This window comes from Dermacentor andersoni, chromosome 9 (genome assembly GCF_023375885.2).
Source record: "Dermacentor andersoni chromosome 9, qqDerAnde1_hic_scaffold, whole genome shotgun sequence".
In the NCBI taxonomy this organism is placed as follows: domain Eukaryota; kingdom Metazoa; phylum Arthropoda; class Arachnida; order Ixodida; family Ixodidae; genus Dermacentor; species Dermacentor andersoni.
In genome coordinates this window covers 990,318-1,006,367 of record NC_092822.1, presented here as the reverse complement: position 1 = coordinate 1,006,367, position 16,050 = coordinate 990,318, and the positions used below count along the sequence as shown (strand labels likewise).

The 16,050-nt window shown below is 44.3% G+C and overlaps 1 protein-coding gene across 5 annotated transcripts in view; it reads left to right on the top strand.

Moving 5' to 3' along the window:
• Grip163 (gamma-tubulin complex component 6) overlaps window positions 1–16,050 on the top strand; it is a 478,650-nt gene that overhangs the window by 195,904 nt on the left and 266,696 nt on the right. For all 5 annotated transcript variants that reach the window (XM_055068412.2, XM_072284402.1, XM_050174613.3 and 2 more), the window contains exon 10: window positions 12,688–12,844. In XM_055068412.2, coding sequence (XP_054924387.1) covers window positions 12,688–12,844 — 157 coding nt within the window. The remainder of the gene's footprint in view (window positions 1–12,687; window positions 12,845–16,050) is intronic.

Below are 16,050 nucleotides of genomic sequence, written 5' to 3'. Positions count from 1 at the left end.
CACCCTTATTTCTTTTGTTTACATTTTGCCATTTTTGTGAAACTACTTAATTCTTTTTCCCACCCTGCTATAATCCAGATACCGGGATTGCAGTATCAATAAATAAAAATAAATAAAATAATTCAGGTATGCACCATTTAGCCCAAATGAATGTTGTCCTGAACCGTATTTATTATTATTCATGCTATGGTGTAATTCAGACCCGAATTCTAGTGGTTGAGTATCACAAGTCAACTATTTTCAGAAACCATGCTGGTTATAATAATAAAAAAAAAATAAGTTATTTGCCTCAAGATGATTTACACCGTGAGCTTCCAATTATTCAGTATTTCGGGCAATCTTTGCCAAGTCTAAATAATCCATAGGCTACTCTGCATTGCCTTATATTAGTGTGCGTACCTAAGTTCTTTTTCTCTAGTGCCCCAACCGGCACTCTTGCCTTGTTGTAGTGACCACCTTATAATCATATAAATACAGCATATCTCGACGTCTAACATCTCTCATATTTACACAGATTGTCACCCACCACACTCTCTTTCATCATTGTCACCTTTACTCTTACTTGTGTTGTCTTTTTGGTTATTAGCTGGTTACATCTGTTTTTTGTTACTGCCACCTTATACTTGTTGCTTTCATTTTTTTGCTTGCTCTTTCTTGTTGTTTAGAAGTGTCGTCAGTGTGGCCTCATGATATATGGAGTTAGTGACCATTGCCAGCCCACTATAGCTCTTGCCATATTCAGTAGCTGGTAACTTGCTGCTTAAGTTGCATTATTTTGGGACATTGACATTGGCTTTCTTTATTGCTTCCCGTCTTTGTCTTGTATATAGACTGTTTTATCAAGGGCGCTGCCATATTGCAATCAAGGCGCCATCTATCGTCCAGCACCATGCGAATATGTGAGATCGTGCTGGGAGGTGTAGAGGTGTACAATGAACGTGCTGTTGGCGACGAGTGGCACTCTTTTGTGTTTTCCTAAGAGGTTTCAACAAGTTGTTGCAATTGGGAAACATTTTAGCATGTCATTACAGTGTAGACTGCTTATAATGTAAGTGGCTGGAGTCACGAATATCCGCACTATAAGCGGTATCACACTATAACCAAAACAACAATTTTCAAGGCCTGCACATATGTAAAACATGCAGACCAAGCTGCCGCATGTATCCGAGAATTGAAGCGTGCGACCGGGAGTTTCGCATCCGTTTAAATTTATGAGCATTGAAAGGTTAATGTCCAAGTAGCCGCGGTCTTCGCATGAAGCAGACAAATTCGTAATAATTAAAGTGGTGCAGCATGGCCTTAGTCGCTTTCGCGCCATTAAATTCGAATTAGCTAACAGTAGTAAAAATAAAGAAAGGTGATGGTGATTGAAATTTCTGGGACAGTACAGTGTCTGATCCAATTTCTCAGATTGATCGGCTATGCATGGTGTCGAAAACATGGCAACAGCAGACCAAGTTGCTGCCATCTGACTGTTGCTTGTGCCCTCACTTTCGTTATCAAGGTGGTTTTTACACTTTTCATGTGCCCTACAGCCACTGCAATGTGTTTGTTTGGCTCGGTACCAAACCACAACTTTAGAGGCATGCTAGTTAAGCCAAGCCAGCGAGGGTGCCGGGCGGCATGCCGTTGCGGGAAGCTCACCCTTGATATGTTTATACCCGTCGATAATTACATAGAGACTACGTATGCGAGCATGCGCATGGGTTGAACTGACAGCAACGCATATGAATCAGAGTTTGGTTCCTTGGGCGATTAGCCATGGCGGCTACTATGAATGCCTATGGCGGAAGCTCACAAGTGTGCATAAAGCGTAATAGTTCCAAACTAAATTTGCACAAGACTGCTTAAACTGACAGCATTGCACACGTAATATCTGCACTTCACGATGCACATTGTGATGGTTGCACAGAAACTGAAACTGCATTAAGTGCAAAGCGCACCGCAAGTAGCCAAGCAAAAGGCTTCTTCGTCACCTAGGCAATGACTCCACACCCACATTGCGCCACTGCCGCTTTTTTTTTTTTTAATTCGTTCGCTCCGTGTCTTATGCTCCTCCTCCTCCACATCACCCTCGTTGCTCTCCCGCCATCGGTGTGCACCTCGTTTTGAAGAGTGCTCGTTAGCACACTTGTCGGCGGGATATTCCCGCGGAAGCCACGTTAGAACCGGCATTTCGTCTTGCACGGTTGCACTGTAAGCGGTATGCGTATATATAGAGTTCCATGGGAGTATAAACGGTAGTCAGAAAAGACCAGGTTGTAGCCAGTTTTGCAATGTAATGGTTACATTATAAGTGGTCTAAACTGTACTAAGTTTTGAGCTTCAACACAGCCACGATATTGAACAGTGATGGACCTATGGAAGTGCTGCCACTGCTCTGCCTGTGATCGAAATAGGAGGCGAGTCAAGTCTAGAAATTGTTGATAGTAACACATGCAACATGTTACAGCATAGACCGCTTATAGCGTAAGTCGCTGGAATCGCGAATATCCGCACTATAAGCGGTACCGCACTATAACCAAAACAACAGTGCTCCAAGGCTGCACGTGTGCAAGACATGTAGATGATGCAGCCGCGTGTATCTGAAAATCTAAGCATGCGACCAGGAGTTCCGCAGATGTTATCATGTTTAAATTTACGAATGTTAAAAGGTTAATGTCCAAGTACCTGCAGTCTTCACATGAAGCAGACTAAGTAACAAAAATGTAAAAGAACGATGCTAACCAGAATTTCAGACGTAGTACAGTGTCTTGTCTGATTTATTGGGCTGATCGGCACATGCGCGGTGTCGGAAAACATAACGACTGCGGACCAAGTTGCCATCATTCGACATTTGCCCATGCCCTCAATTTCATTATTGAGGTGGTTTCTTCACTTTCCATGTGCCGTACAGCCACTGCAATGCGTTTCATTGACATGGCATCAAACCACAACTTTGTTCGCCAATGTGGCGTGCTGGTTAGGCCTAGTTGGCGGAGGTGTCGGCTGGCATGCTGTCGTGTGAAGCTTTCCCTTGACATATTTGTACCCGTAGACAATTACATAAAGATTAAACATGTGAATACACGCATGGCCTGAACTGACAGCAGCACATGTGAAGCAGAGTGGTTTCTTGGGCAATCAGCCACGGCAGCTACTGCGTCTGTATGTGTGCACACTGGTAGGAGCAGTAGAAGCTCAGAAGTACCCGTAAAGCCAGCTCCAAAATAAATTTGTGGAACACTGCTTAAACTGACAGCAGTCAAGGTCACATGCTTCATATCTGCACATCACGATGACGTATATCGTGACGGGTGCACAGGACCTAAATCCGCGTTCAGTGCAGAGCTTCTCCATCTCCATCAAAAGGCTTCTCCATTGCCTAGGCAACTACCGAATGCCTGCATCACGCTGCCACCACTTTATTTTTCTTTCCCGCCCCTTCCATTCATTCGTTCGCTTGCTCCTCGTCGCATGCTCCTCCTCCTCCTCCGCATCGCCCTCGTTGCTCTCCCCTCCCATAGGCTGGCGCACTTTGTTGAGGAGCATGCTCACTATTGCGCTTGTCAGATGAATTTTTCCGTGGAAGGAGCATTATAACCGGTATTTTGTCTGGAGCAGCTGCAGTGTAAGCGATGTGCGTATATGTGGAGTTCTATGGGAGGGTAAACAGTAGCCAGTAAACACCATGTTGTAGCCAGTTCTGCACTATAAACAGTTATGCTATAAGTGGTCTAAGCTGCATTATTGTATGTCTAGCCTTGAACTCTATTAAGGCATCACCCAGGTGCCTTAATTGGAGGTGTCCTCGTGTGACATGCCGGCCGCCGCACCAGCGTACGCCTCAATTCAGGTAACAAGCGAAGTTCTGAGGAAACACATTTTCCTAGCTTTCGTGCTCCAAATATTTGTGCAGTATGAGTTTCTAAGCATTGTTTATCTTGCACCTGGACATAAAGCTTTGCAAAGTAAAACTGTAGAATTAGAATAACTCGACCGAAATGGTTGTTAACATGGAGTACACAATAAAACAACCTGGAGACAGTGGCTGCGAATATGCACACTCTTAGGTCAAGTTGTGCCTGTGCAAGGGCACCTTGCCAACTCGAGATAGCTGAAAAACCAACTATTCTCTGCCAAAGCAACTCTATTTTCTGAAGCAATAGAGCACACAATGGTCAGTGTCAGACGGACAGCTTGTTGGCGAGATTTGGAAGCACAGGAGAGCCCGTGGGAACTAGAGGCGGCTGGCATACGGTAGGCATAGGTTTGGTTATCGGAGGAAAAAGAACACACCTTCATTCTCTTCATCGGCACGTACCGTTTTCAAAATACATTGCTGGTCAACTTCCACCAGAACGTTGGTTGCCAAGCTGGATAATCCTGGAACGCATTTGAGCAGAATAGCTTTAACTCTTTGCCTACCATGGGGGAAAGAGGTGTTTTTTGTAGGTTAAGCCAGATTTTTTTTTCTGAACGAACTACTGCGCTTAATATTTTATGTAATACAGTTAAACCTCGATATAATGAAGTAGGTCAAATCAGCAGTTGGCTTCGTTATATATAAATGTCATTGTATCGAAATTTGACCTTTTATGCAAATAAGTGCAGTCACTGATAGATTTTTCTTAGACGGAGACGGGGGGGCTGCCGCAAGATTATCCGAATTATTGGGCAATCGAGAAAAGCAAATTTGAATAACATAACACTTCATTTTGATAAATTTTGGAGTCGGCAACGAATGATACTATTTCATGCTACGTATGTTGGCGATATCTTCACATCGGGGGTACGAATTAAGCGAAGCCAGCCATGCTTTCATGTGCACTTCGCCCCCACGGCTGATAGTGTCACCCACAGTGCGAGGAGGCTATCAGGAAAACTGTGAGCAGTGGGGAGGAAGCAAACACTTCATCTGCCTCTCGCTCCAACAGGGGACCAAAATTCTAGTTTATGCAACCTCCAATACTAAACGCACAGGGAGACAGCTTACATGGTGCCATTGCCTTCTCGGCACGCCCACTTTTTGCACGTGTGGCAGATTACCTCTACAGCAGGGTACGTTGCTGCGTATGCACTCAGCCGCGCTTACAGCCATGCACAGTCACGGCCGAGATGTGCATCACCTCCCCCCCCACTCCTTCGCGCGCACTAGATCCTGTTACCGCGAGCGAGCTCCCCTACCCCTCTTTCTCTTTGCTTGTGCGGGAACGCAGCACTCGTGAAGCCACCATCTTTCTTGTCTCACCTTCACACACTTTCACTTGCACCTGAATCCCACAGTGTGCCGGGTGCAGTAGGATCCTATCGCACTTATACTTTATGCGGAACATGATGCGGCTCCACTTCGACGGTCGCTCTTAATAATAATAATAATAATAATAACAAGATATTTTATTCACTTCAATTGGTACGTGTTCCATCCTGCATAAGCGTTGCCGCTTGTGTGCGGAGCTATGCAGCCAGGTTAAGCACATGAAACAACAGCGAATAAATCATAGTAGAAAAAGAAGAGAAATAAAATCAACCAAATATGCAGCAATTGCTTGTGTGATGTAAGAACAAACAAGAACCAACATTACAAATGATAGCAAGTTTTCCACTGTGCATACTTTTGTACACGAAATGAAAACATTAAGAACATGGCATATCAGTCTATATCAATGATAAATCAGTCCATATTATTGTTCAACCAAGGTCGAAGGAATTTCTTAAGGTATTTTAATACAGTAATGCTTGGGAGGGTTCGTATTTTATTGAAGTAATAAGAAACATAGTAGATGCGGGTTCTTTTGCCATAAGTGGTGAACATGCAGGGTATGACATACTTTTCCGAATGACGGAGAGGCCGTACTTTAATGTTGCAGATTTTAAAGGAGCTGTGAAAGAAATGCTTGTATAATATGTCAAAGATATGCCGCGCGATTCGAGAGGTGCATTTGCAAGCAGCCATTTGTAATTCAATGATTTGACCATCTGCATCCGTGAAAGTTTCCATTTATTGTCTCGGCATTGCTTTGTGGCGGCACTGAAATTTTATTATATTGAAATCAGTTCCAAGTACACTTCATTATATTGAGGTTCTCAATACATGGTGTTTGATGCACAAGAGATTATTAAAAGTTAAATACGTTGTTGTATTGAGAATTTCGTTTTATTGAGGTTCGTTATATTGAGGTTTAACTTACATAAACAAAATGCAGAATCAACTTTTCACACGGAAAAGTCTTATTCACAAGATGTATGTCATAAAATGGTAGTGCAGCGGTGGCGTAGAGGTAGAACACCCGCCTCGCGTGCAAGAGGTCTGTGGTTCGAATCCCGGTGCCGCGCAATGTTCCACTGGACTAAAAAAAAAAAAAATTCCGCCTGTTTATAAAATTGCATAAACAGGCCTGGAGTGTGGCCTGATCCCGGTGACCAGAACCGGTAATGCACTCCCTCACCAGAGCAGGATTGGCCACCCTGGTGCAGTACTTGGCCACAACCTCCTATATCAACACAACAATCAAACCCCAGCCCTCAGTCCCCAGCAGCTGCGAAACAACTGACCACGGCGGCAGTCAGACCTGCGATGCAGTAGAGGGTGCTAAGAATCCCTGGCTCCGGGCAGGCCGCCATAGGAATATGAACCTGGCAACGTTTAATGCTATAACGTTATCTAGTGAGGCGAGTCTAGCAGTGATATTAGAGGAATTAGAGGGCAGTAAATAAGATATAATAGGGCTCAGTGAAGTTAGGAGGCCAAAAGAAGCATGTACAGTGCTAAAAAGCAGGCATGTCCTGTGCTACCGGAGCTTAGCGGAGACACGAGAACTAGGAGTCGGATTCCTGATTAATAAGAATATAGCTGGTAACATACAGGAATTCTATAGCATTAATGAGAGGGGGGCAGGTCTCGTTCTGAAACTGAAAAAGAGGTACAAAATGAAGGTTGTACAGGTCTACGCCCCTACATCCAGTCATGATGACCAGGAAGTCGAAAGCTTCTATGAAGACGTGGAATCAGCGATGGGTAGAGTGAAAACAAAATACACTCTACTGATGGGCGACTTCAATGCTAAGGTAGGCAAGAAGCAGGCTGGAGACAAAGCAGTGGGGGAATATGGCATAGGCACTAGGAATAGCAGGGGAGAGTTATTAGTAAAGTTTGCGGAACAGAATAATATGCGGATAATGAATACCTTCTTTCGCAAGCGGGATAGCTGAAAGTGGACATAATCCTAATCCATAAGAAAGGGGATGCCAAAGACTTGAAAAATTATAGACCAATCAGCTTATTGTCAGTTGCCTACAAACTTTTTACTAAGGTAATCGCAAATAGAATCAGGAACACCTTAGACTTCTGTCAAGCAAAGGACCAGGCAAGATTCCGTAAAGGCTTCTCAACAATAGACCATATTCACACTATCAATCAGGTCATAGAGAAATGTGCGGAATATAACCAACCCTTATATATAGCTTTCATTGATTACGAGAAAGCGTTTGATTCTGTCGAAACCTCAGCAGTCATGGAGGCATTACGGAATCAGGGTGTAGACGAGCCGTATGTAAAAATACTGAAAGATATCTATAGCGGCTCCACAGCCACCGTAGTCCTCCATAAGGAAAGCAACAATATCCCAATAAAGAAAGGCGTCAGGCAGGGAGACACGATCTCTCCAATGCTATTCACAGCGTGTTTACAGGAGGTATTCAGAGACCTGGATTGGGAAGAATTGGGGATAAAAGTTAATGGAGAATACCTTAGTAACTCGGGGGACCAATTGCAATGCATGCTCACCGACTTGGAGGGGCAAAGCAGAAGAGTGGGTCTAAAAATTAATCTGCAGAAAACTAAAGTAATGTGTAACAGTCTCGGAAGAGAACAGCAATTTACAATAGGTAGTGAAACACTGGAAGTGGTAAAAGAATACATCTACTTAGGGCGGGTAGTGACGGCGGATCCAGATCATGAGACGGAAATAATCCGAAGAATAAGAATGGGCTGGGGTGCGTTTGCCAGGCATTCTCAGATCATGAACAGGAGGTTGCCATTATCCCTCAAGAGAAAAGTGTATAATAGCTGTGTCTTACCAGTACTCACCTACGGGGCAGAAACCTGGAGGCTTACGAAAAGGGTTCTACTTAAATTGAGGATGACGCAACGAGCTATGGAAAGAAGAATGATGGGTGTAACGTTAAGGGATAAGAAAAGAGCACATTGAGTGAGGGAACAAACGTGAGTTAATGACATCTTAGTTGAAATCAAGAAAAAGAAATGGGCATGGGCAGGACATGTAATGAGGAGGGAAGATAACCGATGATCATTAAGTGTTACGGACTGGACTCCAAGGGAAGGGAAGCGTAGCTGGGGGCGGCAGAAAGTTAAGTGGGCGGAGGAGATTAAGAAGTTTGCTGGGAGGACATGGCCACAATTAGTACATGACCGGGGTTTTTGGAGAAGTATGGGAGAGGCCTTTGCCCTGCAGTTAGCGTAACCAGGCTGATGATGATGTCATAAAAAGATATAAATTGCCAGAATCAACAGTGTGGCATAAAATTGAACAAAGTTTGTAAAGACACGCTTGTATCTACTAAGAAAAATATGTAACAGAAATGATTAGATATACAAACTGTATCGCCATCTAATAGGCACTATATAAAAAAATGAAAATTTTTCAGTTAACAGGTTATGCACTACAAAAATTTAACTGCAAGAACTACAATTGGACCTCCCTGGCTGCGGCCACCAATGTTCCGGGCTGGTTTGCATCGTCGTCACTCTTGGACTCAAAGTTCGACGAAAAGGCTGCATCCTCAGACTCGCTGCTGCTCAATCCATTGATAAAATCAGCTGCAGATGCAGCAGAATCAGAAGACCTGCGATCCTTAAAAGCGTGCACGCCGCTCCCAGAGGCAGCCATTTTTGCTTCCTACTTTGACGATGCGAAACTTCAGAAAGCGTTCAGAAATTACCACCTGGCAGGAAAAAATCAAACTGCTAAGAAAACAAAAAATATTAGTTTTCCTTCACGTCTGATGGTGCACTGTGTCCGTCAGTGGCGCAGAAGGTCTCGAAAGGGGTGTTTAAAACCATATATAGCAGACGGCCATTTTTGTTTTCTACTTTGACGATCACGAAACTTCAAAGCACATTAAAAAGTCACTGCTTGGTGGAAAAGAAAAGCAGACTGCTTAGAAAACAAAAATGTAGTTCTCCTTCACATCCGATAGTTATCAACTAACGGGCATATGCGACCTATCTTATGTTTCGCAGAAAAACGAACATCAGTGTTGTACTTTGAGCCAATGTTCTTAAGCCCATGCGGTTCAAGGTACAACATTGATGTTCGTTTTTCTGCGAAACATAAGATAGGTCGCATATGCCCGTTAGTTGATAATTTGCTGAAGGATAAGCAAGTGAAGGGAAAATGCACTGTCAAACATTCGACAGAGCAGTGTGTCCATGAGCTGTGCAGAAGGTCTCGAAAACAGCGTTTCAAACCATCATTAGTGGGCTAATGATGCCCAGTGGCTTCAGTACGGAAAGAGTTTATGTGCATGCATGAAGAAATAGTAGGCTTCCTCCATTCTCAATGGTCGGCTGACTCAAATACGCACCTTTCACTTATATCTCAGTTTGATCATAGGTGCTAAGTTCATCGCACTTTGCTCACTGGAAACAAAAATCTGAACATACATGCAATGAAGCTGACGGCTTAACTCTTTTGGTACCATGCCTCTTCAAATCAATCACCGGTCATCGGTGCTTTAAATTGCCAATTTCAACATGTTGGGGCCATTTCTTATACACTTAAGGCCATCCAATAGTTAGTACAGGCACAGAACTTTGAGAATCAGTTTACATTTTCTTGCTCCGGCGATGTTGTGATTTTTGACAAACCTTTTGGCGAACTAATGTGCGTATGTTATAGCAAAATGAGGTGTGGCTGTCACCTCTTGCCGCGCTAGAGAAGAAAGCATGCCGCTCACGATTACAATGCACTAGCATCAAAATTTTGTAATAAAATGACTCCCAGCAAATCAAGAATTAAATTGTATTGCTGGCTTTGCCATTCGACAGTGCTGAGCAGTGATAATTGACCAGAAATAACGCCAGCTGTTCACTAGTGAGCTTTGGTTTGGAGTGCGAGTAGTTTTATTCTGCCAGAGTTTATATGTGGACCTGGCATTTTCAACCAGTTTCCAAGAGCTTTAGTTTCGCTTCTCTCGTAAAATCTAGGCAAGGTGCGCTGCTGGTGCCACTACACAGTTATCGAAAGTCACTCCCATGGCATCCTCCTACGTAGCTGCATCGGGAGAAAAGCGTCGTGCTCAAAACTATGCTGCCTGCATCTGCACTTCAGTTTAGTGATGACGACTCGAGTTCGGATTCTGAAGACGACAGCAAAGCAGATTAAAGCTCTGGCGGCGATGATGTTTTGAGTCAGCCTGGGGATGTCCACAGCTGTTCACTGGTGAGTTTCTCTTGTGGCCTTGAGCGGTCTCCTTCCTTGTGCACGCCTATCTGGGTATCTTTTTGCACGACCTGAGAGCTCTACTGATTATCTTCAGGGTGCATACTTCACTTGGTTATGATGTGCTGCCATCGGCAGCAAAGAAACTTCCGTTCATGCCAAGAAGGCTGCCCGTAGCACATCTCGGCCCAGCGCTACGGATCAGTACAAGACAGTTTACAACAGCGTGGGGTTTCTTCCTACTCTTCTTCTCTGCAGAGGTAATGACAATCTGCAGTAATGCGTACAGATATGCTTGGATGCATAATCTTGTGGTTGCCCAGCTACGCTGAGAGTGATTGGTCCTGGAAGAGGTGCATGACTAGACGAACTGGTGAAAATTGTTCCTTAGACTTCTCATCGGACCATCCTCAGAAGATGCTGAAAAGATGGAACTGCAAAATGTGTTACAAGGACCTCAAAGTTAGAACAAAAACCAGACGTTTTGTTGGAAAAGTGCGGTGTGCACCTATGCTTCACAAAATCCAGGAACTGCTTCACCGCATGGCATGAGCGATGAACTGGTCTTAGTTTCTCTTTTGTATCTGAAGAACAGTGGTGTACTGACCATTTATTTTTTCAGGCACTATTCCTGTGCTATTTATCTTTGAAATGTATATTCTAAATTTCCTTTGATATTAACTCTTTGAGGGTCGAATTATTTTGAAAAAAACTTTCCCAAGTGGTCAAATTACTTTATTGCGGATCTTGAATGTACAAAATGTATAAAGTCGGGAATAAATAGTAAAAAGAATTAGGAACAGTATTTTGGTGTCGGCATCACTCAGAACTGCAAAATGTTCAATAGTATTTCAGAGTGTGGTACTCCTTGAAACACGGGTCTACGCACAACGCCTTATCGCTGTCTGCATACCTAAAATGCGTGTCTATTCTCCTCTTGGAGCGACAAGTTGTGTTGACGCACACATGACATCTTCTCTGTGTGCGGCTGTCTTGGGCAGAGGTCTGAGGCACCCTCTCGCATAAGCGCATTGCAGCAGAGAGCGAGAACACCTCGTGAATGGTGGTGATAAACAAGCTAAGAGCAGTGCCAATCAAGATAGAAATCAACTTCCACCGCCCCTGCGAGAGCGTGCTGACAAAGAAAAGTCACATTTTGCACGCCTTCATTGCGATCACGCGGCGGAACCGAAAACGCGTTGCCGCTGAGAGCAAGAATACCTCGTGAGCGGCGGTGATAAAGAAGCTAAGAGCAGTGCCAATCAAGATAGAAATCAACTTCCACTGCCCTGCAAGAGAGTGCCGACAAAGAGAAAAATTACGTTTCGCACGCCTCCGTTGCAATCACGTGGCGAAAACGAAACTGCAAAAGGGGTCTTGCCGCAGTCTGCGAGACGCGCTGAAGCTAGAAATCAGTTCTGTTTATCTCCCCAAGAAGGTAGCACAAATCTCAAACGCTTCTTGTAAGTCCTAAGAGGTGGCAGCACCTCCCAGTGAGCACGCATCGTCACTATGGCACGAAATTTCAAACGGAGGGTCAAAACCGTACACGTACGGCAAAGACCTTGCGGGACAGAAAACCGCCGCCGTACATGTACGGCAAAAACCTTCAAAGGGTTAATGTTTGTAGATATGTTTTTTTTATTGTTGTTTTTATCAGCTGGCAGAAATTATAGCACTTTCTAGAATTTTTTGCTTTACCTTATAATTTTTTTTAGCAACGTATGTTTTTGGAAAAAGGATTTTATTATGCACAATATGCTATGCTGCAATGTGTGCTGGAATATTATTTGTAGTGGTAAATAATTTGTTTCCGAGACCTATAAAAGATGACCATTTTCTCGCGGTAACAAAAGAGTTAAAGTGGTGAGTAAAGTGGTCACAATAAAGCGGTCCTTGATTGTCTCAAATAAGGTGGGTAGGCCATTGGGATAGTGCAGGTTGACTATGATTGTTTATGCCACGACAAGCTTGTCTCCTGCAAATGTCACATGTAGCTTTCCCTCATAACCTTGGCTCACTTCTTGTGCAAGATGGCAGATCTTTTAAAAAAAAAAAAAATTATGGGGTTTTACGTGCCAAAACCGCTTTCTGATTATGAGGCATGCCGTAGTGGGGGACTCCGGAAATTTCAACCACCTGGGGGCAGATCTTTGAGCAACTCTGCTTTTGTAGAGAGCATATACAGTAACTCTAGCCAGTACAATACACACCAACCTGCTACAAATTAGTAAAAATTGTTCAGGTGCTGCACAGGTTCAGCATCCAAGACGGGACGCGACTGAAAGGCACATCGTCTGAAGCCCTTGCTGCATCACTTCAATGCTTCCTGGAATGTGGCAGGGACATCCGCTTTCTGGAAGACGTTGTCTCCAGCAATCTATCTGGGAACATCAAGCCTCGTGAGTCCTTAATTTTGTTCATTCACAGCAGTGACTCTTCTGCACGAGAGGCTGCACATGTTGGCACCCATGCAAAGGTACATTGTGTTACATTCTGCTGCTGCATAACTTCATTGCATAGATAGCTTGCAGCAGGCATGCCTTACTGCAACCATAGAATGAAACATTAGCCAGAGGCTGCAAACAATAATGAGCTTTAATTCGACTCCATCAAGCGCTCAGTCGCCACTTTCCTAAGTAATCTCTGTAGGGAATGGGGTGCAGACCACTTTTGTAGGTTTATTGTGGGGAGATTGTGAAATGATATGCGCAGGTGCATCTGATTACAGATCCCCAGCATGTTTATAGATCAGGCATAGTGTGGGTTTCTGCAAGCTTTACACAACTCCTCTGGTACAGATAAAAGCAGTACGTAAAAATTGTTTACAGCTAGTGTTGCAATGCGGACTCTTTGCTTTGTTTCAGTTGGGTGCTAGTGCTAGTTTTGCTCTTTTGTGTTGCGCGTTTGTGGTGCTCCGTGCTCGCCACGCATTGAGAGTTGTCTGAATTAGCCAATGTGTGGCCAAATACATCTCAAATAATGAGAGTTTGATGCTATTAAACAATGATACGCCTGCTGGGACCGAAATGTGAGTCCGATTTATCAAATTTTCTAAATGAATGAGGGTTAAAATAATTAGGTATTACTGTATTCATAAATAAATAGTCGGTACTTAATAAATAGTCTAAGGAGAACCATAGCTCATCCCCACTCCATATCACACGCAAACGGGCATCACAGTGGATTCACTGACTCACCAGCAAAGCGTAGGGACGACTCCAACTATGGTACCAATGAAGGGAGTTTATTTTCTCATACGCACAGTTGCAATTGAAACACGATACTTAGAGTATGTGGCTGCTGGCATGCACAACAAGTGCCTCTTTTATAGTGCTTTTTGTATCTTTTATTGTAAGAGCGTATTTTTCTATCACATGACAGCAAAAGCCTTTGTGATGCATGGTGATTGCATTTGGTCCCTCGGCAATCACTCAGTGCTCACTGGTGGCATACAAAGCACCGGTCGCCATGCGGTCCTAGTATTGTGGTTCAATCGTCGAGCACTCACTGCACAACAGGCGTTAGGGTGACCGGGGATGGATGCTGCTGGAGAGGGCTAGAGGGACCACTTCTCGGGCACTGTTCGGATGCACAGTGTAACAAGAGCAGCGCAAGCTGGCAGCAGTGTTCGCATTTACTTTGTGCTGCCTGCAGCAGGGCACGGTGGCATGTTTGGTTTATTTCCTACTAAATGTGTGCAGTAACCGCTGTGACGCCAATGGCAGGCGAATAGGCTTATCGCAGTAGGGTTGGCGGGCTAATGCTACGTGCGAAGACTTGCGAGGACATTTTCTGGTACCAGCATTTTCACATGACACAGCTGGGCAAATAAAGCGGGGAAGCTGCTGCGATGGGTGCCTTCTGCCATATCACGCATGCCTCGTGCCTTTTGTTACGTGGGACCTAACAACCGGAAATCGCATCATACAGTCGCAGACGCCAAACATTGTTGCCAAAAGATCATGTTTTTCGGGAACATATTAACCAGAAAAAGAGAGCATAACTGTATTGGGCCCTTAGCAACTTCAGTGATGCTACCTCTGCACCGATTGCGCCGAGCTGTGCCGACAGCCAAACCCCGCTACATCCTGCTACATTTTCGCATAATATGAGAAATCTGCACCCACCCTGTGCCTGAGGGATGGTTCGGGCTTTCGAAAACGGAACTAAATCCTCGAGAGCCGTTTCTCCGCACCATCGAAAGCGGCATGGCCTGGACCAGCAGCTGCATTATCTCTGCGGCAGACCAAGCCAAGCATCCCCAGTTAAACCTGGATTGTACCTTTCTTTCTTTCTTTCTTTCTTTCTTGATATTGTCAGCCCTTTCTTTAGGGTCATTACAGGAGTGGGGAAAAAATAAAGAAAACAAGCAATGTCAACACATCTAATTCAGGCAGGGCATACAATACACCTGAATACAATGTACAAAAAAGAAATTGCACTGCATATACATTGTAATAAAGCAAGCAGAAAAACCAATCAATATCCCTTGAGGCATGTAAAATAAGAACAACATACACATATAATAACAAAATCATAAAATCAGATGATTCACAAAGTCTGTTGTACCGTTGTTTCTTGAGTGGGCTGTCATCTATTTTCAATGCCTTCTGCCCCGCTGCATACGGGTTGCTTAAGCAATGCTGCAGCGTCGATTTTCAGACGGCAGCGAGCGATTGCGATAGTGCCCAGCCATACCCCGCGCTTCTCTTCTGTATGACCAATGCAAATCGGATGACCCAAGTTTCTGATGCTGTATAGTGTTTTGCTCTAATTTTTGAACATATTGCTATGGACCAGTATTCCCGATGCCCAATGACAAAGAGGCCAGTGGTGCGAAGACGACGACAACTATTAGTGGCTAGTGTGGGCTGTTGCCTTTTTGGCCAAGTGCTGTGTATTTATCTGTAAATAGACTTGGATATAGGATTGCATCAGCATCTTCCCACGTAACATGTTTGGTAGAGGTGAACATTCTTTGTATGTCATCACAAAGCTTTGTAGTGGACGGTACGTTGAGCCTTCCGTCATGGCTCCCGGAGATGACAGCTCAACTCATCTGGCTCCGACACCTGCTGCCACTCTGACGGCCTACATCGCACTCTCCGCTCCACATGATCCTGGTGTATTCTCGGAAAAAGATGGGGAAGACGTTGAGGACTCAATCAGCCTGTACGAACGCGTCAGCGCCAGTGACAGGTGGGACCCTACTGTCATGCCCACCAACATAGTATTTTACCTCAGCAGGACACCTTAAGTATGGTTTAAGACACATGAAGACAAGCTCACCAGTTGGGATAGGCTTAAACAAAAGCTGCGAGACTTGTTCAGCAATCCTTATGGTCACCAACTTGCTGCAAAGAAGGCGTTATCCAGCCGAGTGCAGATGTCAACAGAGCCCTATGTCACATACATTGAAGACGTCTTGGCTCTGTGCTGCAAAGTTGATGCAAAAATGACTGAGCCAGACAAGGTTTCCTACATTCTGAAACGTATTGGCGATGACGCCTTCAACTCACTGGTCTTCAACAATGTGGTGACGGTGGATGCAGTTATCAAAGAGTGCCGCCACCTGAAACTCGCAAAAAGCCGATGTATCGACCAA